Source organism: Platalea leucorodia (assembly GCF_965183815.1).
Source record: "Platalea leucorodia genome assembly, chromosome: 7".
Taxonomy (NCBI): Eukaryota; Metazoa; Chordata; class Aves; order Pelecaniformes; family Threskiornithidae; genus Platalea; species Platalea leucorodia.
The window spans coordinates 52,139,667-52,166,533 of record NC_138829.1 but is presented as its reverse complement, the minus strand read 5'-3'; the positions used below and the strand labels follow the sequence as shown (position 1 = coordinate 52,166,533).

General features: G+C 41.2%; 1 protein-coding gene across 7 annotated transcripts in view; it reads right to left on the bottom strand.

Moving 5' to 3' along the window:
- CPT1A (carnitine palmitoyltransferase 1A) overlaps positions 1-15,091 on the bottom strand; it is a 46,732-nt gene extending 31,641 nt beyond the window's left edge. For 2 of the 7 annotated variants that reach the window (XM_082317837.1, XM_082317840.1), the window contains exons 1-3: positions 14,970-15,091; positions 1,572-1,726; positions 315-454 (exon numbers count right to left, since the gene is read on the bottom strand). In XM_082317837.1, coding sequence (XP_082173963.1) covers positions 315-454; positions 1,572-1,712 — 281 coding nt within the window. In that variant the 5' untranslated portion in view covers positions 1,713-1,726; positions 14,970-15,091. Of the gene's footprint in view, positions 1-314; positions 455-1,571; positions 1,727-10,821; positions 11,009-14,533; positions 14,676-14,969 lie in introns of those variants that run through there. The other 5 variants (XM_082317841.1, XM_082317842.1, XM_082317838.1 and 2 more) reach the window with 4 other exon arrangements.
- Between the last annotated feature and the right edge of the window lie 11,776 nt (positions 15,092-26,867).

The window sequence follows — 26,867 nt, the reverse complement described above, 5'->3', positions numbered from 1 at the left end:
GTACTACGGGCAGGCATTACACAAGCTTCACGCCTGTTTAGCCCTTTTTCATAAACTCCTTTCCAAACACTCTCTCATGCAGCAACTCAAAGGCAACGCAATTTGCCAAATGTGCTTCCCAAATACTCAGAAAACAATGTAGTAATACTGGTATAACAACCTACCTAACAACCATCATACATCTGCTCACTGGGCTTCCTCCGTCACAAACATACTGTTCAAAAACTGATACATTTTAACAGGATTAGCTTTAAGAGTAGCTACAAATAAAACTGATTTCCTTTAGAGGAACAGTAACTTTTCAGTCTACTTACGTTGTATCAAGTGTTCGGTTGATTTTAGCTATTATTCCTAAAGAAGGATCAATTTTGGCATACATTGTTGACATCACACCCACAACTACAATGAGCCAGCTAGATGGGCTAGCAGGATAAACGCCAGTGATAATTCCATTCTGGAAAGAAAAGCCTTCACATAATTTTTTCATACCAAAGTGGTTGACTTCATATTACCATGGAAAGAAACAAAACCCACCACATTTAAGTCATTTAGTTTTAAACAAAAGGTTAAGATTATCCAACATATTCTTACGTATGCTTAACTCAGAAGTAGAGAATGGATTAAGTTCGACTGCTACAGAAAATTGTCACAAATCAAGAATTAAAGGAACTTTTAAGTTCTTTTGTAGACAACACTGATTCTGCTGCAAGTCTTACTAAAAATACTGAAATTAACAAACAACTTTGGAACAAATGACACTTCAATAATTCCCACTTACACTGAGTTAGGCCTCTCTAAATGAATACATAGCAAAAATATTCTACTGAACAAGACACTGAAAACCAGAATCAAGGGGGGGGGGGGTGTTATATCATTTAAACAGTCCTTCTCATAGCTTTATAAGAAGATTTTATTAAGATTACTGTTAAAAATATGTTTTTGAAAGAGATGTTGAAGATAGCCTGTAGCTTATCTAGTCTGCTACTAATAAAATAGATACTTACCATTTATGATCCCATGAACAAAGCAATAAAATCACAACAATCTATATCAAATACCTCATCAGAAACATTACTACTTAGCATACCTTGTACAAGATAAATGTTCAGGTATTTTTTTTGAAAACAGCAAACACTCTTGTTAATTTGAAAATTTAATTTTGGCAAAGAATACATAAAATCAAGAGTGTAGTCTTGTACTAAGCGACATAACACTAAAAATCACAACTAGTTATATTTCTGACTTATGCTAAAAGATTACATAATTATGCAATGTATTACGAAGAGAATGAAGTAAATTAAAGCTATTGTTAAATTCTACATCTGTTTCATCTTGTTTCCATAGAATAAATAAAAAAGATGTACCCTTTCAGTCTTTACAGCATCACCCAGTGCTACCTTCCTCAGTATCCCTTGTCTTAACTAAAACCCACACAAGTCTTTCCCAATAAGGAACTTTATTTGCAAAAAAAAATAAGTTTTGCCTAAACAAAACTTCAATAAATCTATAAAACATTAAATAACCCTCAAGTTTGGTTGGTCTTTAGTTTGGACTTGGCTAATTTAAAATACCTTGAATCTGATGAACTTTTTCTTCCAAGAATGGACACCAGATAGGTAAATTTGTTTGAGTGCCTCATGGCTCATTCGCAGGTCAATCCCATCTGGAGTTACTGTAAATTGAAAAGCTACTGCTTGATGAGCTTCTGCCATTTTCAGGGAGAGTTCTGTCAAAAAGCAAAGTTAAAAAATTATTTCCTCTTTGTTCAAAGGAACTAGAAACTAGTCCATTTCTAGCAAAGTATCTTCTATACAGTAATTTGGGGAAATATTTCAAAGTGTGCCAAATTTACATACAGTACTTGTCTCTTCCTTACAGACTATGCTTGCACCTCAGTCTGAACATCCAGTATGTTAATTAAGGTACCTCTTCTAACCACAACAGCTGAAAATGGAAGCGAAACACTCTCATGTAACTTAGGCCTTTTGGCAGTATTGCAGCAAGCTGAATATCGTGCATACATGCAATATATAGAAATTCAGAGCAGAGCAGAAAATTAAAGCCATAATATTTAGAAAAAGTGTATTGCAGGTACATAGCATCTCACTCTGCAATGATAAAGGAGATTCAGAAAATGGTTTTTTCATCATTTTGAAACAAAAGTCTTCACCTCGGCTAGCAAAACAAAGCTGCTTCTGGCCATATCTTCCTCTGAAATTTTTTTCATATCCTAATTTCAAGCTGATCAGTCACAACAATAAGACACTATAGCCCCTGTGGATCTGAGTTCTGTCCGGCAAATAAATGCAAAATCAAAACTATGCAGAGTGGAGGAAACCAAATCACAACTGTCAGAAAAATGACCTTCATGTAAACAAACATGAAATTAAGAGGAAATTTAATAGAACTGCAGCTCAGTTTAACTACCCAAACAAATATCAACAATGGTGCCAATATAGGCAAAAGACCATCATAATGGGCAGGCATAACAGGCTCAAATAAAAACCACTGGAAGTTAAAACAGAAATGTAACTGTGATTCTGTTTACATATTTACGTCTCAACTCTGTCTGAGGATACAGCCAATTCAAATTGAACTGTATGCTCTTATTTATCAGCTCATCTTCATAGCTTCTTTCTTTCTGTATCCACCATTTCTACATAAATATCCTGGAAGTTACCCCTACTCATCATTAATTCAGAGTATGTTGTTTGAGCACTTAAAATCAGAACACAGATTTTTGCAGACAGGCTCTATGTATAACATTGAAATGGTCCAAACTACATATTCCTGAGACTATTGTGATTCCAAAGTCTTTTGTCCCCATTCATTTATTAGCTTACCAAAACTTCTGTGCATAATCCTAAAAACAATATCCTCTTAAAAGTATGGCAACAAGGTAGAGAAATCCATAATCCCATCTGTAGGTCAGGATTCAAGCACAAGTTTTAATTTCACATTTTTACTGGTACAAAACACGATGTTATCAATACCAAGTGTTTTAAGGTGGCACTGGCATTTCTATTTAAGCAAAATCAAAATAAAGTACAACTACTTCATGCCCTTTGAATCCTAAATGCTGAAATTTACATTTCTTTTGTAAACCTTAGACTTTGTAACTAAACTTAAATTCTGGTAGACGTTCATCCCCTGTTGAACAGCATGTGAGGGCTAACCAGTGCAGTTTAGCTGGGCACTTCAAAAGCAGTTTATTATGACTGTAGTGCTGCTCCTCTAGTCTGTAAATATTCTACTATGTCAAAGTCATCTGGAGCACAAAGAACGGGTGCAAAGGTGTATGAGTAGACAACTAGGGAATGTAAGCACTGGGAATGCTGCAGTAATAGTAGGCTTAGGAAATAAATACACAGTATAGGAAGAGAAGGAGCATTAGGCAGAGATGACCAAGATAAGTGCTGTTGTGAAGCATCTAGTAAGGTTGTTGACCAATAGGTAGTGACTGTTTGCAATATTGAAAGTGCCTATCCCTAGACCAGCCTGCAATGATAAACTTCTGCAATACAACTACTGCTACAGTGGCTGATGGTAATTCACAGACCTCCCAAATCCACCAGGACTGCTCAAGTTTTAGAGGCTGAGTCCTGGGTGAATCAGGCTTCCCGGTTTCCAGCAGGGTAGCTAAAGCTCACAGTGTCATACAGATAGTATACAATTTAATCTATGCATGTACAGTGTCTGATTAGGACAACAAAGAAACCAAATCAGCTTTGAACACCAGTTTCAAAACCTTTAAGACAAGCCCTGTATGCCCTAGTAACAACTGCAATTTGTAGTACTTAACGACTTCATCACTAACAACTGCTTATTCATAGGGGCCTTGCTGTAGACAAGTATCAGAAAGTCAAAGTCAGCTGTCCATTCATTCATTAAAATTGTGCCTCACAAGTTTGACATTGAGACCAAAACTGCAAGAGAGCAATAAAACAGAGACAGGCAGTAGTAATACATGTTATATCCTGGACTCAACAAGGTTTGCAAAAGGGGAAAGCACTCAAAGTTAAGAATTCATCATATGTTTAGCAGTACTATTAAGACTGGTATTTAAAAAAAAAACAAAACAAAACAAAAAACCAACAAAACCAACCATATCCCCATATGGAGAATCAGGCACCTGGATTTGTCTCAAGAAGGGCCAACAGGTTCTCCAGTTCACACATGGAATTTTATATTCTGGAATGCCAGTGTCTTAAGTACCAGATCAACTAGTTTCTATTACCCTTCAATTCCCCTGTGACTTCTCAGCGTGGGAATTTGTAACCATCCTCCTCTCTGTTTCTGAAGAGAGATAATTTCAGGAACCCTTCCCTTTTTAGGCACATGCATTTCTACTGTCCAAGGTAGAAAAAATTATAAATAGCATTAATCATAAACAGTCAACTTGATATTTTAATGAATTAAAACTTAGCATGATCATAAAATTAAATAAGCTTCAATAAGGAAAATATTCCTTATTCCCAAATGAAGAAATATTAATCCAGCAAGAATTAATCCTGAATCAACTAAACAAGCCCTGAAAACAAAGACAAGTCTAGCTGTAGGACTGTATTACTTGACCCTAATATGTGAAACAATCAAATGGCTTGTTTCTTTTCATATCCTTTTCCTTTACTTAAGAAAACTGCAAGCCTTTAAGACTGTTCTGAATTATGATGGCTGCACACCAAAGACTTCCTGAAGTCCCTTTCTTTGAACACTTATTTTCCTCCTTAAAGGCCAATTTAATCATAAGCTGCTGTACACTTCCCCTCCTTTGCATTCCTCTGCTGTCACGTGCTTGCTAGCAAAGTAGGTAAAAGGGCACAGGACAAAGGAGCATGCGTTAGACTTATAAACTTGACTTGCCAACGTTAGTAAGGCAGCACCCACATCAATCAGCTAACTAACACTGAAACAATAACTTCTTCTAACTTCAGGCATTTCGGTCAGCAAAATATTTCTGTACAGCATATACTAATTAACCTCATTGCAAACAGAGAGCCATAAACAAGAGCTTTTGACTTTCCTAGCAGTTTGGCAAAGTCTTACTTAAAGGGGAAAAAAAGAGTGCAATAATTTCTAAAAGTAATCTGCAATGGCTATTTTCATTCCTTTCAGTGTTCTCTCATCATATTAATGTACCTTAAAAACACACACTTGCCCCTTAAAACTTGGTGGTGTTTTTTTGTTTCTGTTTTTGTTTTCTTTTAATTAAAGGAGAAAGTTGTCTGTTCCTTGCTCTTTTCTGGTTTTACTTCAATTCCAACATGCTGTAACAGCTGCAGATGTTTCTCCTCTTCCCTTTCCATACCCCTGCTTGAGCCAATCAAAAAACTTAATTTTTTTCCATTGTTATAAATGAGTACTGCTAGGTTGGATGTCACTTTTAAGTCAAGAAAATACACAGCACCTTAGAAGGCCTAAGCCCTGATAGACCTGCTGGTCTGAAAAACTATGCTGTTACATCTACTGTGCATAAAGCCTCCTCAGCTACTATTTTTGCAGTCTCAGGATATTTACACTACAAAGATTGAGGTTTAACTCACAGACTGCTCACAGACCTCATGATTTCAGGTTGCAGAACTGCAACCTCTCAGAACTCAGCCACTTGCTTCCCATACATTGCTTGGCTCATACAATCCATTTTTTCCCTGATATCCTATTGCTCTTGGAATAGAGAAAACCCTGCCATTTCTCCTTGGCAGGAGTCCAAACATCCACTGGAAAGAGACATATTATTTAAATGTAGTTTTCACATCTATAACTCCTTTTCCTGCAAAGGAAGCCAGTTAACAAATTCAGAGAAAAACTGGAAAGAAGTCTTACTCACATAACCCAGAATAGCTAAAACCTTGGTGAAAGACTTAATTCTATGACTCTCACTTGCAAGCTACTTCAACAATTTAGTTTGAGGCTCTCCTCACAGATTTTTTACACCTATTTATAGATTAGCTGTCAGTAACCAAACTAAGCCCACAAAACAATTCTCTCCAATTATTCTACTTTGACAATCAAAGGTTGACAGTTTTCTTTGAAAAGCAGTGACTGCTGCCTACAGTTTGTCCAAGAACACTGCTACGTACCACCCCACACAGGTTTCATACTGTCAGAGCCCTCAAATAGACACCTTTGGTACCCAAACCACAGGCTGTTCATAGAGAGTGAGCAGACTTGCAGCATTCCATGCCCCTGTGCTAAGAGCTAGAACATGCTGCATCTTGAAGTATAATGGCAGTTCTGAATTCAGAAGCACCTGGAAGACCTCATAACTTCATGCCGATGCAAGGTACCACCAATGAAGCAATGAGAAGCATCTTATGTAGGTAATGTCTTCTGACTCCTGCCAAGTTCCTACTAGCAAGCTTAAAAGTTAAAAAAAAAAAAAAAAACACAACAAAACAAAAAACAAACAAACAAAACAACAAACCACCACCAACAAAAAAAACCTAACCAAACAAAAACTAAAAAAAAAAACCAACAAAAAACCCCCCACCAAACAGAAACCTGACCTTGAAGAATTCTTCACTTCTTTGTCAAAATAAACTTACAACTTCAAAACTTCAAATAGGAATAGAGACTGGTGAGGAGAAAAGAGCGACACTAAATTATTTACAATTACATTGTTTAAGGAAGCTTTCAAGATGGGATGTGGAGAGAGCTACCACTTGAAAGTACATTAAACCCAATTTTATTTAGGAAACATACTTAGAACTATATTAAGATTTCCATTTAAAGCTAGACACCTTGAACTCAGAAGGTCTTAGAAAAACAAGCAAGTGCCATACTGCCTTTGTCCCCAAAACGGTTTATTTCAAAGCGAAAAGGGCGGCGGGAGGGGGAAATTCCATTTCTATCAAAATGCAAAGCAATAAGAGTTACTGTTTGAACGTTACAAGCAGCCATACAGAATGGGAAAAAAATTCTGGAGCTCTCAACTTCTCTTAAAAGACTTCAACTCTGAAACTTGTTTAAATATTGAAAACATTGAAAAAGTTTTATCCAGTATTTTATTGTCCACACATCAGATCTCCCTTCAGGGGATGAGCTTGCTACAGATTTTGGAAGAGAACAGACATTTAAAAAAATTTCATTTGTATGTTCATTTGTTAACAAATTTTGGCACTTTAGGATAGATCACTGAATTCCAAGAGTCTGAGGACAGACTTAATGAAATCAGAGCCAGTATTAAAACACGAACATCTGCGCTCTGTTTGTGCTGAGACAGTGATCAAGTATTTTCTCTCACCTGTTTAAGCTATTATTATAGAAATTTGCATTTTCTGCTCTCATAGAAAGCCAAAACTATGAATGCATTTTGTTTTATACAAATCAATGAATAATTGTTTATGCTCAAATCTGTTGATTTCATACCAGATACTAAATTAAAGCAAGAAAATTCCAAACATTGAGATGTCCAGCCAAGTCTCTTCATTCCAAATTTCTCTTCAGATTTCTGTTATTGGTGTCAGTCCAAGCCTTCAGTATCACCTACACAAAGTAATTCAGACTACTCTGTGGCAGCTGACTTTGCCTAGATAGTGTGCTTGCAATTAAATGATATGTAGTGAAGCACAACAAAGCCAGTGCCAACATCTTAAAATAACTTGTTAGCATGTTAGTTTACTTCCACACTTTGCCACCAGCTACAGTTTAATGGTAACATTGATCTATACAGTCATCCCAGAAGTGGATGCAATCTATGGATAATCAACGTTGCTTGAGTTTTTGGTTGAAAAATACTTGTGTAAACAAGGCTCTCCAAACCAAAAAGTGTATCAAATACTTACATCAAGTAGCAGGATCTCTTCTTACACAGATGTAAAGGGTTAAAGACTTAAAAAAAAATTTTTGTAAGTGTAGCTGTCTTTGTAACATTCATCAAGTATGTCTTCACCTGTCTGAATTCTGCAGAGGTTCTGAAGTCTATCAATTTAACACCCTTCCAGATGTTTCATGCAAAAGTAGTAGCTGTCAAACCTATTTAAAAGGTTGAAGACAGCAAAAAACAAAGGAAAAAAAAAAAAGAACCAAACTGCAGATGGATTTACAAGTACAGGGACTGATAGACCAAGTAGTGGCTGACAGACCAGAGGATTTCACTGCCATCCAGATGGACCTTGACCGGCTGGAACCTTATTAAGCTCAACAAAGAGAAGTGCAAAGTCCTGCCCCTAGGGAGTGCATACCATACACTAGTACATGCTGGAGACTGGCTAGAAAGCAACTTTGCAGCAAGTTGCATACAAGCCAGCAAGGTGCCCTTGCAACAGAGACAGCTAACAGAATCCTGGGGTGCATTAGGAGCAGTGTTGCCATCAAGTTAAGGGAGCTGAATCTTCCCTTCTACTCAGCACTGGTGAGGTCCCATCTCAAATACTGTGTCCAGTTCTGGGCTCCCCAGTAAAAGAGAGAAATGAAACTACTGGAGAGAGTCCACTGAAGAGCCACTAAGAGGATTAAGGGCTGGAAGCATCAATCCTATTTTTTATACAGTTTTAACTGTATACCTAGCAGAGATGCTTTATAAAATTTAATGTAGGAGTTTTTATAATAGATCTGCTTCAAAAAAGAAACTTGAGAACACTAAGGCCTGAACAAGAAATCCTGTGCTTCAGTTGCTTTAAATGAACAGCATAGCTTGGAAGTCAAATTGGTAGTAGCAGCCAAACATTCAAAAAGAGCAAGTTTTCTGCAACTGACAAAAATGTACTATTAGTCTGGAGGATAACAGAAGCTGGATTTTGCAGTAGAATTTTTTACAGAGATTTTGCATGAAATTTTCAGATTTTCATCTGAATTTTTCAACATTATGCCAGTAACTTCGCCCTCACTAAAAAGCATCAGTGTGTCATTATACAAGGTTTTTAAATGTATGTTGGTATTTTAAACGCCACTACATTGTCCAATGAGAGTCTGCTAGTCTTAAGGCAGCAGGTAGATTTCTAGAGCTGACCTTAAGTGCCATGTATACTACAGTGATATGGTGGAAAACAGTACAAACTACTAATAAAAAATAAGCCCTTGGAATTTCATGTTACATGTATATACCTATCTAGAGGAAACACTGACTGTTCCTATCAAACTAAGAAAGTCTGTATTATCAATAATAAAACTGATGTGACTTCAGTAAAGTGTTTTCATGGAGTATGCTATAAATGCAAGTTTCAGACACTAAAGTATATGCTGTACAGCAGCATCCAGCACTGACTCAGTAACTCAAGGTCTCATCCACTCTTATGTGAGTGACTGCCTCCCCACCACTATCTGACATAAATACCAGAATTCTCCCCTAATGCTAGAGGGTCAATTAAGTAAGCCAGCTAACCAGAGAATGCCCAAAATGCTTTTACTCATGTGGATCTGGTGCTCCTTTGACGCACAGTTGAACAAAGTTAAAACTAAAGCTAAAGAAAAAGCATTCAGTTTAACAGAAATCCAAACAAAGATCAAAGTTGGCTAGAGTTTTATGCCTTTCAAAGGAAATTCAAGTTTTGATCTATAAAATGTTCAGTAAACAGTATAAAATATACCACTCAAACATTTAAACATATGACCAAAAAGACTGCCTGGTCTCTCTTATATCTGTTTCTTGGATATTCTACTAGCTAATGCCACTTTCTGGCAGTGTATACTACACTTCTGCAAAAAGTTAACAAGATATCAAAGCCTCAGAAAGAGTAGACAGCTTATTCATAGTTCATGTGATATTCTGCAAGGTGCTGACTTCTGAACTTATTATAAAGATTAACCAGACACTGTTATTCTCTAGACAATTTCTATTTCTAAATAGCTTCCTTGCATACTAACCTTCAATAGTATCTAATCATGCTTCAGCCTATAAAAAGACACTGATACTTGCTGCTTTCAAGTCTTACCAATAACTCACCTAAGTTACAATGATTAATCACATTCTACAGACACAAAATCATTAAGAGAAATCTGAAAGGAGTGAAGCCAAATCATTTCTGTGCAATAAATAGTCATGTGGATTAAATTCACTCAACAGGGCTTCTCAGGTGAACCTAGTTATTATGGCATAGAAATAAAACAGAAACCAAAGAATTGCTCTCCTTTAAAACTTGAATTAACATAGCATTCAATCAATTATCATTTGTTCTGATGAAAACAAAGTTAAACTGACAGGTTCTCTCATTGCACTTTCGTTGAGACTGACACATGCTAAAACCAGTTTAAGCCTCCTAAAAACTGAATCTGTTATTTATGCAGCAGTTCTCTCTCATAAGGTCCACAAAGTAAAATTACTATGCCGTGACTGAAGCAGCTTAAGTCACTTGGAAAGACACAGAAGCCTCTCCTCCAACAACCATCATTTGACATGTAAATTTCAAGTTCTCATCTTTGGTTATTGCTAATCATTGGCTCCAATCCTTCCCACCCTCACCTAGAGCTGACAGCTGTGGTCCCTTGGAATTGCAAATGTCTTAAAGGATTTCTCATATCTAAAAAATGACCAAATGCTGTGGTTCAAGCCAAGGTGGAGAACTGGATATATGTATTTGCCCAGGTACAGCAACACTGGGACCTACTGCAAACCTCACCCACAGCAGACAGTTTGAAGTCAGAACAGCTAAGAAGTTTACAGTAACTTGCTGTCCAACTGACAAACCTATCAGCTTGTGTCCTGTCCACAGCAGTTTTCCAAGATCACCTGTGGGTGAATATTAACTACCCTCTGCAGGCAGCTCCTTTGGAATCTTGGGCCAATTTCTTTATCTCCTTTCCAAGTGGTAAACTGGAGCAACAGGCATATATGGAAGGGAAGAGATAATAACAGACAGACCAATGAATGAAAGATAAGCATACCTGAACAGCTGTCTTCCTTAAAAGCAGACTTGAGGTCTATTTGTCACACAGAAATATTTTGTCCCACAAGCTCACTGCAGCTGGGATCTTGAATAGGTTAGGACACACTGAGGAGCAGATTCGTTCCAATGCTGTTAGGTCCTAATAAACATTACACTACAGCAAAGGCAAACAGTCAGTTGTAGCTCTGAAACAAAGTCAAGAAAAACAGTTTGAGCTTTGATTCACACAGAGCTTTCAACTGCTCAGAGGGACTGGATAAGACTGGAACCATTTTAGAAAAATTGATGGCAGTGGAGAGAATAGTTACAAACAGCAGTTCTGAAACAGTTTTCCATTACACTGGATGAATGTATTATCTGGATGGATCTGTCTTCATTTAACAGCTCTGAGATGCCCACTCAGCATCTGCTGCCCACTCAGTCATTTTTGAGAGCTCAAACTTGTGATCACTAGCTAGTGCAATAAGCAAGGTGATCTCAGGGACTAGACTCCAACCGTAGTTCATCTTTCAGTTTAAGACATCCAAGTGTTTGCCTACAGGCTTTAAACTCCCCTTACAGTCAACACAGATTCCATCAAAATTTCTTGGAGAGATGTTCACAGAACAAACTGTTTTCACTGGCACTTCCAAGAGAAAAGCCACAGACAGTAAGTTGTATTCTCACCTGATCAAATTGGAGACAGTCTGACAAAGAAGTAGAGGAGACTGGCTACAGCAGACAATGTGTTAATTACTAGGCTAACACTAAGGAATATCAACCCCTACAGTTTCTAGAACATATGACCTCTCTCCTCTTCCCAAACAGCATGCTCTTGTAAAAGACAGTTCCAAAATGTACACTTCAGCAACAACAACAAAAACCAAAACAAAACACTGACATGCTCCACAACGGTAATCAAAACAGAAACTTTTACAACTGTCATATTATTTATGCTTTTTTTCCCTGATACAGAGTAGGGCTACTGTACTGTTCCTAGACCTTTTAGATTATTCTAGTCTCTACTGCAATACATGTTATATTGTACATATCCCAAGCAAGCTTTCTTTAACCTCCTCTGACCTTCTAGAAATTCAGAATAATCTTGCTGAGCAAGAGATAAACATGCAAAACTAAAACACTGAGCAGTTACCATACCATGCAGAAACCTCCCCCACCTCCCAAAACCTAGGCTCCAGGATCTGGGTGTTTCTTTTTAATACTGCTATAAAAGACATACCTAGACATTTCAGTTATATAAGTTTTATCTCTTCCTTCTCTCTCCATTTGCACTAATGAGCTTCTATGCTTGTGCAGTAGAGAAGAATTATTATCTTCTCTACAACAACAAATATTTCTGAAATGGCAGGACTTTTACAAGACATGCAAAATGTCACATTTTAGGACTTTGGAGATCCTGGAAGATGGACAACAATGTGTGTTGACCAAAGGCAAAGTGAATGGATTGCTCTCACAGTAGTTCAATGATCATTTACTGTACAAGGCTGAAAGAGTGAAGAACCAGTTCCAAACATTTCACAAATATTTAAATTGATCATTCAAATTAAAGTTAATTCAGACTTGGAAAAAGAGGGTTGCTTTTCAGTGATTTAGATCTTGTTTTTCTGAACATGTGGAGTTCAAAACTATGAGACAGCATGCTGCAGGACAAAGACAATGGTTTTGGAATATTAAAAAAATACACAGTTTTTAGGTGGGTTTTTTTGTTTTGTTTAAATACAAGCATTCATTTAAGTCACCTTTTACCCAAGATTTTCCAAAACCAGTCATGCTGAGGATTCAACACTGACTATCCCTGCATGCAGCAAACAGAAGCATCCTCCCTGCCAAGCGCACATCTAACCGCCGATCGCTCCAGAACTTGTATTTGCTTTTATTTGCTCTGGAGCGTGCGCTGCTCCGCCTCCTCTCTCCCCGATATCCACCCCAGAACATGGGGAGCTGGCGGGTCAGCTCCGGCTCCGCAGGAACGCCTCTGCGGGGCGCGCCCCTCCCCCAGGCGCTCCTCCCCTCTCCGGGCCTGCTCACGTGACCACTCCCAAGAAGTGGGTGAAAGGTCGCGCCGCCGCAGGACCGCGCAGGCCAACAACAGCCGGGCCTGCGGCGGGGACAGCCCCGCCCCGGGGTACCGGCACCCCCAGCCTCTCCAGGCTTTTCTACACGGGCCGTGAAGGCACAGCCAACGCCAAACAAAAGTTTCCAACGAGAAGGACGGCAGGCAATGAAGAAAGCAAAGTATATCTCAAAGCTAGGAGAAAAAAAGGGGTGTACTTAGCTTGTGCAACTTCACAGTTTCTATTCTGCTAAAAAGCCTCAGTTCTTTGATGTTCAAGTTTTCTTTAACCAAGAGTAATGTTTTCTTCCTGGAAGAGGCTCTTGAATCAAGGCTGTAGCAGCCCAAAATTTTCAAGAGCCCTCAGATCAACTTCTCTTTCAAACCAAGTCACAGCTATGACAGAGCTTGTGTAATCATGTAAAGTTACATTTCCTAAACTAATAGAGATCCACATCATACTTACCTACAATATCACCTCTGCTACTATAAACTGGTAATTGTTAGTTTATATCAGTATATCGATATGCTCACAACACGAAAAGAACCTGCTAATTACCGCTGAAGACTACAATACTTTTTTCTATAACATCTGTTCACATTGGTCAGAAAACTCATAAAAGAACTTGTAGATCTGGAAATTGAAGAGGTTAGACATTCGGGAAAACATAATTGTTTAAGGAAAGAATGAAGGCATTAGATCTTCCCCATTCTCAGCGCTACACTCCTACAAACATCTGATAAGGAAGCGAGTAGTTTTCTGTACAGTAATCTCCTCTAGACTGCAGAGTTTCAATACGATTGTCCTCTAAGTGCTGACAAATTGCCAGATAAGAGGAAGAATAAGATATTTGTCTTGATCCCACTTTGCACTTTTGTCTTTCCAAAAAGGTGCTTCCTGTTATAGTGCCATCAACAATAGTATAGATCTGTTATAAGTGGATTATAACTGAAGTCACATTCTAGGTTGATTTTTCTATTTAAAGCAGAAAACATAGCGCAAAATAAAAAAAAAGTTGTACGAAAAGGAGGCAAGAAAATGGAGTTCCGAGATGCTACAAAAATCTTAATCTACCTTTTGCACCAAGTCGAATTAGCATTCTCATGCAATAAACCTGCCACACCATGAACAAAATATAACATTTTCTCTTTGTGTGTATCTCAAAAGCAGTTTGCAGTGACTGCGGTTTTTAAAAGTTTAACAGCCTGGAATCACATGAGTATATGGACTAGTCTCTCTCTCTCTCACACACACACACACACACATACACTTAAGTATTTAAGTTTACGCACACTTGAAAACCCTCCACTGATACCAAGCCGCGTGCACACTTCTACAGAGCTGAAACTCGTCCTGATAATGGGTCAAAGCAGCGCCACTAATCCGCGAAGGTGCGGGTCACCAATGTCGTCTTCGTTCACGCGGCGCAGGTTTAGTGAATCTCCCCGTGTAACTCTAACACCGCTGCCCCTGCCCCCGTCCCCTCCCCCCCTCCGCTCCCTTATCGGCGGCAGGATCGCACTAACCCTCAAGCCAGGCGAAAAAGCGAGCAGGATGCCAGGGACACCTTGCCTTTCCAGGGCGCTTCCGCACCCGCCCGGGTGGACCCTCCCGCGCCCGCCGGCTCCGCTCCCACCACCCTCCCTGCGTTCTCACCCTTTCCTTCAGCAAGGATAAGCTCCGCTTAGGAAACAGCACCCGGCACACTCGCACATTTACCCCAGAACTTCGTGCTCGCCCTAATGAAAATAATAATTAGGCTAAAAACAGACCAACCGAGCCCGTCTCGGTTGACCAACCGCCAGACCCCCGTCTTGTCCTCCCTCAGCCCCAACGCGGACGGCGGTGCGCTGCAGGCGCGTCGCGGCTGGGGGGGAGGGGGAAAGGGGTGGAGCGGCAGCCCGCAATGAATCAGCCAGACACAGAGGAACACAGCCCGTCGCTGTCCCCTACCCCATTCCCCTGGGACCGCCGCAGCCCACCGCCTGCAGGCGGCGGAGCTAAGCCGAACCAGGAAAGCCGGCGATCAAGGACCTGCGCCCCACATATGCCGGGGGCCCGCTGTCGGCGACCGGGCCCCTCTCCCACTCACCTGCCGAGAGAATGGCGGTTACCGGCGCTCAGGCGGGGCAAGCCGAGCCGGGCTGAAACGACCGGGAGCACGAGCAAAAAGCAAGTGAGATCGGGACCGCTCCCTCACACGCCCTGCGAGAGCCGGGCTTGCCGCCCGCTCCCCCATTGGCTGCCGAAGGCAGGGGGGCGGGTCCGGGGCGGGTCCGGGGAGGAGGCGGAGGGCGCGGCCCGTGTGGGCGGAGCGGAGGCGGGAAGGGAGGTGGGCCGCGATAGGCGGGGGAGGGGAGGATTGGGCTGTGTGATTGGCGGGGAGCCCGGGGCAGGGCCAAAGGGAGGCCCTGCCGGACCCGAGGGGGAAGTTGGAGCGGGGAGGAGGCCTGGGGGTACGGCAGGCTGCCTTTCGGAGGCACCGCGAAACACAGTGTCCGTGGTCTCACAGCCGTCCCGGGGGAGGAAGCTCCAGGGATTGCGAGGAGAGGCCCTAGGGGTGTAAATGTGTGCGAGAAAAGGTGCACCTTGGGGAAGCACTGCGCGTGGGGTACCTGTTTGGAGTGCAGCCATGGAGCCAAGATGGCCTCCCTGGGAAGGACCAGCCAGCCCACTCTGCTCCAGCAAATACAATACATCTCAGCAAAAGTAATTGCATTCTTTAAAAAGTGCAAAATCGTGAAAGTAATTCAAACGAAAGCATATATGTCAGTCTCAGGGTAGAATGGCACTCAATTTGAAATTGATACTTTTTAAGTTTGTAATGGGCTGATCACTTTCAAAAGCTCAGAGCTTGAATATCTGATGCTCTGTTTGCTTTCAGTATGATAACAGCACAAAGACTGCTCTGTCCCAAAAGGAGGTCATGGCCTGTCAGACTGCAGTGGTGTCAGTATGAAGTCTCTTCTTTGAACTGGTATGAGTTGAGATTCATACATTTTTCCCTTAGAGGCAGACCCACCCAGCTACGCGCTCCGGCCTGCTGCAATTTGCCAGATGTGGCTGAAGGCTCCAAAGCATACAAACATATGACCAAATCCAGAAGCATGGACACTACAGACCAAGCCTCTCCCTTACCCTTAAGATCATGCCATGTCAATGAAAAAAAACCAAACCAAACACTTCTGAATTTTCCCTTCTAGTGTTCTGTACCTAATAATGCAATTTTAAGAAGATGTTATTCTTTCAGAAGGAAGCATAAAGCCTAGAAGAAAGCAAGGGGAGGAGGAGACCAGGTAAACACAAGCACTTATCAATATCCATTGAGAAGTGGATAGGTATAGGTCTAATACGCTGCTGACCAAAATGTCCATAAACTTAGAAAGTACCAAGTTTTTCAGGAAAGGTTAAATTTATAATCAAGTAACCATGGGTTTACCCCATTGAGATTTTTCTAAAAGTGCCTGAGCATCTTTGGCAGAAGAGTCCAAAAGAAATTGACACCTGCATACTCAAAAAAACACGTTCCAAGCAATTCACTGTCTCTCCAAGTTATTTTTACTAAATATTGATCAGTAAGAGCAAAATTAATAGTACTGCCATGGAATACAGATGAGATAGCCCTTCTGGGCAAGCTCTTAGGGGATCCTCCACTCAGAAAAATGCGTCAAGTGGCTATTTGGTAGAAACACCCACAGCAAGTGACAGATCTGCCCCCCCCCCCCCCCCCCCCCGATTTTTAGATCTCCTGGTTTTCATTTCTCTCCTGATGTTTCAGTTCTTTTTTCTTACTTTGCATATTTATGACTCCTGGCTTTGTCCTTCCCAGTCACATTGGGTGAGGAATATGGATCTCCTGATACCCTCCCAGATGTGAGAAGATGGGTGACATCCCAGGTATGAAGGACATAACTTATAAGCCTCACAGCATGTGCCTAAGGTTGTGTTAACAGTAGCAAAATGGAGCCTGGCCATGTTTTGAAAGAAAAGTATGTAGTTGGAAGTTTTCTAAGGTAACGGAGCAAGTCAAAAATACAATACTACAGGTCACTATATATTAGAAAAAGCCACGGTGAATGTAGCAACCTAAAAGTGGTTGTGTTTGTGACACTCCCTAAACTCTGCAAAGCTTTGAGAAAGAAAACTCCTTGGCCTGAAAATACACATCATCATTATTAGCAAGGAGCAGATATTTGTTTAGAGATTATTTGGAAGGTTATTTAGAGGTTGGTTTGTTCAGATTGAAGGACCTGGCAGATACTTTTGGGAAGACACTGTTATGTCCACTTGTAAAACATTGAAAATAATCCACTGTCAATAGAAAATCTGTCACTCAGACTAACAGTTGCTCACAAATTGATGTCATAGTTTTCCTTAACAGTATCAAATGTGAGGCATAACTAAAGGGTCTGAATCTGAATCTGAATTCTCTCAGTGCCAGGAGGCACACAAGGCGCGAACATCGTTCTTCCACTTCGATCGGTCCGCGGCTGCGTGCTCTGGAGTCAAGGGCCACAGCGCAGTCTTCCGTCGGTTTCCCCCTCAGGACATGACCGATCCAGCCCCATCTCCTCCTCCTCACTTCGTTACAATTTTCTCCATCCCCACCATTTCTGATGCTCGTCGTTTCTGCAACTTTTTATTTTTTTTTCCAGGAGGAAGTAGTTGGCCTCCTGCCCAACCCCCATGACTTGGAGGGCCAGTGGTTTTTCTGTCAGGGTGGCCTTCCCTTAGGCTGCGTTGGTTCGCGGCACCTTCTTCAATTTTATCCGGTGCACCCTCCCGAGAGGGATCCCCTATCCACCACCCAGGGGACGCGCCTTCTAGCCGTGCAGCCCCAGCCGAAGGATAACTAAAGGGTACTGCAGATGTTTTTTTGCTGATTGGACAACAGATACTGTATGTACTACTTCCTGCTGCAATCCCCTGGATGGAAGCGGAACTGGTTGTTTGCTACCCACATAGGTCTGCAAGGACAATGGTGTTAACTATTTGTGACTCTTTGTTTGATTTCTAGTATAGCAATTATGTGCCTTACAGTAATTCTCGTACTGTGTCCAGAGATTGAAGGAGATTGAACTGCTGTTTAGAGACCAAGCCTAAAATGAAGGAAGTGAGTTCAATTCCTTGCTACTCTACTTTAGGGACAAAGCTGAGTTTCTCAATGGTATTTGTAGTTCAAGCTAAGCAGAGCAAGTGGGAAGGCCATGCAAAAACCGATCTGTGCAGGTGGAGAGTAAGGAGGAGAAACTTCCTTTTATTTCACATGATTTTGCCATTGAATGAAAAATGCACAGGATAAGACTACATGCCTCCAGCTGAGTGGATTAAAATATTCTCCTTCCACTTTCTTCATAACTTTTGAACAAATAAAACCCCAAAGCATCACAATACTCACTAGGACTGCTGTCAGTTATGTAACATTGCTGTGTCAGTGTAGCCTTTTCCATTCAAATGCCAGCAGTTCATCCATAGGTTACTGAAACACATCCACATTTCATTATGGCATTTTCCTTGTTAATTGTCATGCTCACTCATATATACCTTCTTTAGTGATGAATACAGCTGTGTGAGGACATATTCTTCCATTCTGCATAGTGCTTTGTGATTTTCTTGCTCTACATTTCAGAATACCTTCCAGAAAATACAGGAAATTTAGATCAGACCAACCCTGCCCCCATCAAGCTTCTCTTGGCATCTAATATCAGTGCCAGAGCTACTTCCAAACTAAGCCAGGTAAAGTATCCAGTACTGAAAACTATAGTCACAGCAATCAAACTAAGATCCACAGTGCTACTCTTTTCAAAGACTGTTCCCCAACCAGTTTTAGAAAAGGATATTCTAACTATGCAAAGTCCTGAAAGATGGCTCATTTTCCTTATAATGTTCATGCCAAAGTAAAAACTGTCTGTGCTGTAGTTGCTCTCTTATCGCACCAGTAGATTTCCATAAACAGGTGGAAATATGAGCTCAATTCCATAGACTTTGTTTTAGATGTATAATGCATAACCAAGAGATTATAAGGCCCTGTAGATTTGCAGCATATGCAAGTCTCATCTTCAGTCAAAGCTGAGTGCACACATACAATTAAAATCTACCTTTGTACTTTTTCTATTGAACTTCCTTATCTTTCTGTATCTGCAGCCATAATAAAGCATAATTTATTTCCAATGTGTTTCCTTTAACTTCTATAGTACCACCAACTCAAGCAAAGCAGAGTGCTGAGTAGGTAAGAAGAGGAAAAATCCTTCAGAAATTGGAGCAGGACATGAAAAAGCAAGTGTGAGACAGCTTGGGCGTGGACCATGTTTGCAGTGGAAGAGAAGCAGTTTAAAATCTCTCTGCATAGTTATAGTGCACATACAGGTTACTGAAGTGGCTCCTCACCTGCAGCAGTGATGTGTAGGCTGCTGCTGGGGGCAGGTCCAGTGTGGCATGATGCTCTGTGTGTTGTCCTTGCCACAACTGTTGAGCCTCAGCACCTGATCATCGTCCTCATCAGGTAGTCTAGTATGCTTGTGTGGTTGTTGTGGCAGCAAATATCACAGCTCTTTTGTGGATTTATGGTGGTAACCCTTGCATAAAGATATTTTAGTTCCTCACTCTGCCTATATGAAGTCTGTTGCAGGATTCTGGCATCCACTTTCCTCCTTTTCAGCTTCTGTTGTGCCCTGTTGCCTTTGCTGGCCCTGATGGCACTTTGAATCTTCTTGCATCCTTACTGGATAGAGAGGAAACATGCATTTAAAAGGCAAGCAAATGTTGCCATAATATCTCAAGTGGTCTCTAGGAACATTGTGGGGGTGGGGGACAGCACAGCTGTCAAAGCAGTGCCAGATACTCACAGATGGTACCCAAAATGGGTGGTACCCACACTTATGCTGAGATTTCATAACTGCCAAAGACAGCTATGAAGCAGCGGGAACATGCTGATACCAGCTCTGGTTCTCCAAGACTGAAGCAGCACAGTGTGATGAACTAGTTAGCAGACCGTCCAATAATGTGCTTTAAACACAGCGTTACAAAAGATGGATCCCAGCTATAATGCTCAAAGCTGTAGCTGCAAAACCAACATCTTGGTTGATGCTCATAAATGTTTAAATTAGAAGCCCAAATCTTCCTTTCATTTGCCATGGAATCTCTGGCATCAAGCAAGATTTTTTTTTCCCTTTTTTCCCTTTTTTCCCTATCAGAAACTGACACCAAAAAAGTCAATGGCTAGTTTTTACCACTTAGGCCTTACTAGTGAGGAAAATTGTTTAAAGGCTGGAGAATTACCAGGTCCAAAAGTTAGTTTGGGTGTTGTTTTATTCTATAGTTTTCTGTTCTGCTCTTTGTATTTATTCTCCTCCCTGCATGAGGAAGCCTATTCCAGAACAATTTGTCATGTTGGTCTTTCTTCCTCACTTAATTGGAAAAAATGTATTGCCTTTATATTTTTATAATTTAATATTTCCTGAGCATATCGAGGTATCTACAAGCAAAGTGAGTCTGGAAAAAGTCATTTACATTTGGTGCAGGAGGCAATAAAGTTTGTGGCACTCTTCACCTAAATAGAAGCAGGTGAAATATTGGCTCTGTGGGTAAATAGCTAAGAAAAGAACCATAATATTTTTCAGTTTCTGGAAAAATTGAAGTATTTAGTCAGGTTTAAGGACCTCGTGTTTATCAGACCATCCTAATGAGTAATAAAAATTGTTACAGAAAGGAAAATGTTTGACTAACCTATTTACCAACATTAACTTCAGCTCCTATCAAGATGACCAGCAGAAAGTAAACTAAGCAGTGCACAAGTACTTTTGTGGTGTTTGGCTGACTCTTTGAAATGACGTAAACATCCAGTGGACTTTGTCCATATTTGTGACTGAGTAGGCGCAGGTCTGAGAGAACAGGTAAGGAAAGGTGACTGGAAGCACAGATCATCAACATGTTTCACAAACAAGTTTTCCAGGACATAAAGAAATATAATATACATGACTGTGGGCTATTTACTAACTTATAGGCAGGTCAGCTTCCTAGGTAAGCCATATCTGCCATGATGCTTTTCAAAATACTGTCAGCCAGTGAATGACTATTGCAAAGCCCCATGTTCTGCCTGCTGGAGCTCTATACTGTCATCGTCTGTGAGAATAAGCCTAAGTTGCATTTGTGCCTGGGAAGGTAATGAATTTAAGACTCAAAGAGATGACCTGCTGGATGACTGGAATAGCACCACACATAAACATGTTCTTCCGGTTTAATGAAGGAACAGAAGGATCAATGGAAAAATGGCTAAGAAAAGAAATCTATCAGTATGTGGAATTATCAAAAGCATATAGGGCTGAGAAGTCTCAGTGTTCTTCTATATGACAATATATAAGAAATTTAATTGGTCAGAGGAGGGACTGAAATTGCACATCTCCTTCAAAGGCTATAATTTTCTGGATGATTTAAAATGAATAATAGTGGAAAAAAGCAGTATTGTGAGACATCACAGAATGCAAGGAAAGACTGCTTTCTACCAAAGCCCATGAAAAGAGTAGAACAGTATTTCTCAGCATATCTTAATGCAGGCCTAATGTTTGTAGCAAGGTGTTTATGACTCTGCCAGTGACTGATTTTATGTGGCTTTTCTAGGAAGGTAATATGATTTCAGTCAAGAACTTGATGCAGGCAAATTTTGGTTTTAGAAACAAATACATGAAAATAACATTGTAGAAAGAATACATGTGGGAAAATTATATGCTCTAGAATAATGCTGTTTTAAAAAGGCCATATGATACATCCCCATTAAATGTTATTTTCATGAATCCTGAATTTGATTCAGGATGTCAAAGTGATCATCACTTTGAAAACTTGGTGAGATACTGTACTATTTCACATTAGGTCCTTACTGTGCAAATATCAGCTGCATATGTTATTGAACAAGCACTTTGTGCAACGTTCAGAAACTGAGAAAAAAAGAAAACTTCCTTTAGTAGAAAATACCGCTTACTGCCCTCGTGTGGCTATTACAAAAAAAAAAAAATAAAAAATTGCGCTTTGGGATTTAATCCAACATAACTACTAGCAACAGGCACTCACAAAGCATAGAATGCACATTTTTCTCATTGTGAAACTTTCTTTTCTTGCCTTTGAAGCAGCTGTGACTTGTCATAGCCCAGCACTTGACTAGATGACCCAGCTATCTTACATTGTCCGACTATTTCTGGACTCTTCTAAATCTGACGAGGTATTTTGGCTCTTCTGTTTGGACATATGAAGGAAATTATGGATTCATTTTTTCATCTTATAATTTTTGTGACTGATCTTCTGTTATTTCAAAATTTCCTCAGGAGCATAGGATTACTTGCATGGAGGTCAATGTTCTTAAAAAACCCAGCATGAAAGGTGTTTAAATAGTTTTTGATTACTGCATTTGAGAAATTCGCTAAATGCAGAGTTACTCTACTTTCATACTTTTTTTCAAAGGGTGCTTCTATTAAGCCCCTTTGAAAGTTTAAGACTTTTTTGTTTGTTCATTTTTATCGTTGTAAAAACTCCCACATATTGCAGACTCCTCACAGATATCTGCAGTTCTCACCCCTCTCATGGGATCTGAGCTGAACATGACTTTCAAAGAGAAAAGTGCATAGTTTTGCTGGGCTTCCTGTGAACATGTGCAAAATGCATGAACATCGATGCAAATATGTTGGACTGTTTGGAGATTAGCTAACATCACTCACCCCCTTTCATTGCTAGCTTTTGTAGAGGGGCTCTTTGCTGTATCCATCACTACTTTTCACTGGCTGTAATAATAATGCAACATAGATGACCTTGCACAGTCTCTGTTTTTTTCACATACCTTCATAATCCTCCTCTAATCCTACTGATTACACTGGTAACATTATTAGCTCTGTGAGCTCATGGGTGACCCTCCCACGTTGTACTTGCAGCCTGCAAGTGGAATTGTCACCCTCTAATGTAATGAGATGCCAGCATTGCATGGAGAACCGTTACCCACCAAAGATGTCCTTTGCCTGGAGTTTCGTGTGTAGGATGCTGTCAGTTGTCCACACTCCTTACCTCAACTAGGCATGTTAAGCAATGTATATGGCATGTGCAGGTGCACGAGGTAGGCATACAGTATATGTGTAGAGTCAATATCAGGTATATGACCTGACTTTACTGGGAAGATTTAGGTGTGTTCTCCATTCCTGCCCCTCCCTCCCTGACATTCTTGCTGCAGTCAAGAGACAGTAGAGACCTTTGAGTCTGCCTTTGAAAACAAATGGTGGGGACAAATAGGGGGAGGGAGATTTTCTCAAACAGCCTGTCCTTTCAAAAGAAGGCCACAGGCACAAGAACTCTTGGCACCCTTGCCCAAAATGGACTCTTGAACTGGACAAGCTATATGGTTTGAGGTTTAGCAACTTATTTATTTCTCCCTCTCCGTAAATATTGGTGCTAGGACACTATCACCTACTCTGGTGTTTACACTTCAGCCTGCTAACAGTCAAGGTGGACAAGTGTAGCTCAATCACATCTTGCTCAGCAAATCCCACCAAATACCAACCAGACATGGTGGAAGCAGTTTACCATCTGCTCAAGTTATTCACACAAGTCGAAAGAAAAAGAAAACCAAGCAACAAGCTTGGTTGGTAAAATTACTAGAGAGATGGATGTCTCCACAAATAAGTTGGTCCAGTAATGTTTATTTATGGCCAAATACTGCCTGCCTGCTCCCACTAATGACCACAGTACTGTACAGTTAGCCCCCAATTCTTCCAATGTGAGTGAAGTGTTAAGCTGTGGGAGTTAGAGCTACAAATCTGGTCCTCTGACTATACTCTGTGTTGTATCTATATAGTGACTGGAACAATGAACCATTTAATTTGAAAAGGAAGTGATTCAAAACATTAACTTTAAAGTAAAATATTTTACTTTAATGAAGCAAGAAAGTTGCAGAGACTCATTTTACCTTCGTTAAAATGACAGGGCTTCCCAAGAAATATCTGCACTTTGATGGAGTCTCTTATGAAATCCAACCCAGTTCACTTATTTCTCTTGGCTACAGCCACAGTGTGGCAATGTCTCAGAGCCCAGGGTGAACTTTTCACATGACACACTCTATGAAAGGCATTGGCTTGCTGGGTGAAGAAGCTACAGAAAGATTTACATCCACACTGCAAGACTGCTAATTTAGGCTGCTGACATCCTGGCTCTGACAGCTGATTGCCTTGACTATTCCAAGTGGCTCATTCAAGCCCATCCGTGCTCTTCTAGGCTACAGCTTGTAGTGCACACACAGCCTAAAGAATCTGAGCATTTCAGTAAAATTACTAGTTGTACTTACCACACCTGCATCCTGGTTACATTTAAGTAAACAGTCCTGGCTGACTTTTGGGGCAGGCCCTTACCATTTGTAATGATCGATTCTTATCAAGAACAGAACCAAAGTCAGTTGTAAATCCTCCGTCTTCCCAAGAGAGGTCACTGCTGTGAGATGTTGAGTCCCTGGCTCCAATCCAGCAAAGCACTTAAATCATTTACATGTGCATTCCATGACAGCGTTCATGTGCTTAAAGATGAACCACCATTTTGATGACTGCTGCAGAGAACACCAAGTCCTTAACATGCTGTGTTATGTGCAACACCAAGAGTAGCATTAATATAAAATACTGTATTTTAATTTGTCACTTTTAAGATTTTCAGGCCTTCCATCTAAATGGCAATGCTGAACTTTATCAATGCTCAAAAAAACTACATTCAGCAGTAATTCTTATATTAAAGTCTTCTGGGTTTTTATATTATAGGCTTTTAGTTTTTGCAGTCTAGATTGTTCCACAACCACAGAGAATGGGAGCTGGGGTTCAACTTCCAAGACCACCAATCCCACTAACAGGAGTGAAAAATAAGACAGAAAGAGTTGAAGAATGTGTATTTTTGGAGCATGTCTGGTATTTGCAATACCCTTCTCTGCTAGGTGACACCACCAGTTCATTTTCAGAAATCATTTTCACAAAAATATATATATTTAAGGTAAGGGGATAAGAAGAAACACAGTATGAGGTACAGGACAAGTTGCTGTGAGACATGCAGACTCAGCACCAAAGGCAAAAATTGTGCAAGTTATCTCCTATAACTGATGACTTATTAAACTAAGGTGTGCTTATGGACTACAGGGGTTAGTTACCTACTTCCTGGAGGTACTTAACTGTTCCCAGAATTATTTAGTTCACTTTAACTGAACAAAGTTGACTATAACACAGAAAAATTCCACAGGTTTAAGACAAAAGCTGGCATGCTTTAAAAAAGGGGAGAGCAAGATTGGCATGTGAAGCAAACCACTCTTGTGGCAGTCTCAAGCTGTTGTAATTTATTTGTTGTATGCCTGGCATGTCTTCACAAGCAGCCCAAGCTCTTGGTGCTTTCTATTCATCAACCTTATCCTAGGAAATGCTGAGTGAGGATCCTGGGTCATGCAGAAAGGCACTCAGAGGCCCTGTAGTGCACAGAAAGGCACTTGGAGAAGCACAGAAGGGCATACAGGAGTCCATGGAGGTGCAAAGAAGGGCACTCAGAGGCCCCAGGGCTGCACAAGAATGGCACTCAGAGGCTGCTGGGAAGCAAAGAATGGCACTGGGAAGTCCCTGTCGTGCATCAAAAGGCACTTAGAAGCCCAGAGGTCTCACTGAGATGAACATGTGACATACAGAGAGGCCGAAGGAGGCTCATGGGTCTAACCTAAAGGCATTCGGAGGCCCTCGACCCACAAAGAAAGTGACACTGAGGGCTGATACATGAACAGGAAGGTCCTTGAAGACCCCTGGACCACAAAGAAAGGCATTTGGAAGCCTCAGGGATGCACCAAAACACACTCAAAGGTCCCTGGGGTGCACAGAAAAGCATACCATGGCCCCTGGGCAGCACAGAAAGGCACAGGGAGCCATGGAGGTCTCACTGGAAGGTACTAGGATGTCTCTTGGCCACATAGAAAGGCACTTTGAGGCTCCATGGGCACAAAAAAGGGCACCCAGATGCCCCTCAGCTGGACAGATTGTCCTCTGAGCCTTCTGGGATACATGGAAAGGCACCCAGAGGACCTTGAGGCATTCACATAAAAGCACCTGGAGACCCCTAGTGTGCACAGAAAGGTACTTAGAGGCCCTGGAGTGTCTGGAAAGGCAATCCAAGACCCATCAGGTGCAACAAAATGGGCTCAGAAGCCTCTGAGATGCACAGAAAACCATACCATGGCCCCTGGACAGCAGGAGGCCCCTAGGGCTGCACAGAAGGTGCCACTGAGGGGAAAAGGTGCCCAGAAAGGCTCTTGAAGAGCCATGGGACACACACAAAGCTCTGGAGACCCCCAAAGACACAGAAAGGCATTTGAAGGCCCTTGGGGTGCACAGAAAAATGCACCATTCCTACTAGGCAGCAAAGAAAGGCACACAGAGGCCCTTGGTCCACCCTGAAAGGCACCTATAGAACCCAGGGCCACACAAGAAGGCACCTGGTGGCCATTAGACTGAATGGAAAGGTATTTGGAGGCCCATGGGCTGCAGAGAAAGGCAGGCTGTGTCCCCTTGGACACACAGAAAAGAACTCAGAGGCCACTGGGGCACACAGAAAGGCACTAGGAGATCCCTGGCATGAACAAAAATGTGCTTGGAGGCATCAAGGTTGCACAGAAAGGCACTCAGATGCTCCAGGTCAATACACAAAAGCATTCAGAGAGTCCAGGGCCTCACAGAAATGCTCTGGGAGAGCCCTGTGTCAAACAGAAAGGCAATTGGCGGCCTTACAGCTGCACACATAGGCAGAAGGAATCCCCAAGGCCACCCCAGAGAAGCACATGGAGACCCTTACGTGCACAGAAAGGCCCAAGTAAGCCCGTGGGTCTCACCAAGAGGCACTTGGAGGCTCTGGGGCTGCACTGAAAGTGATACTGAGGGGTGAATAGTGAACAGAACTGTACATGGAGGTCCCTGGGCTGTGAAGATGGGCACTTGGAGGACCCTGAGGTGCA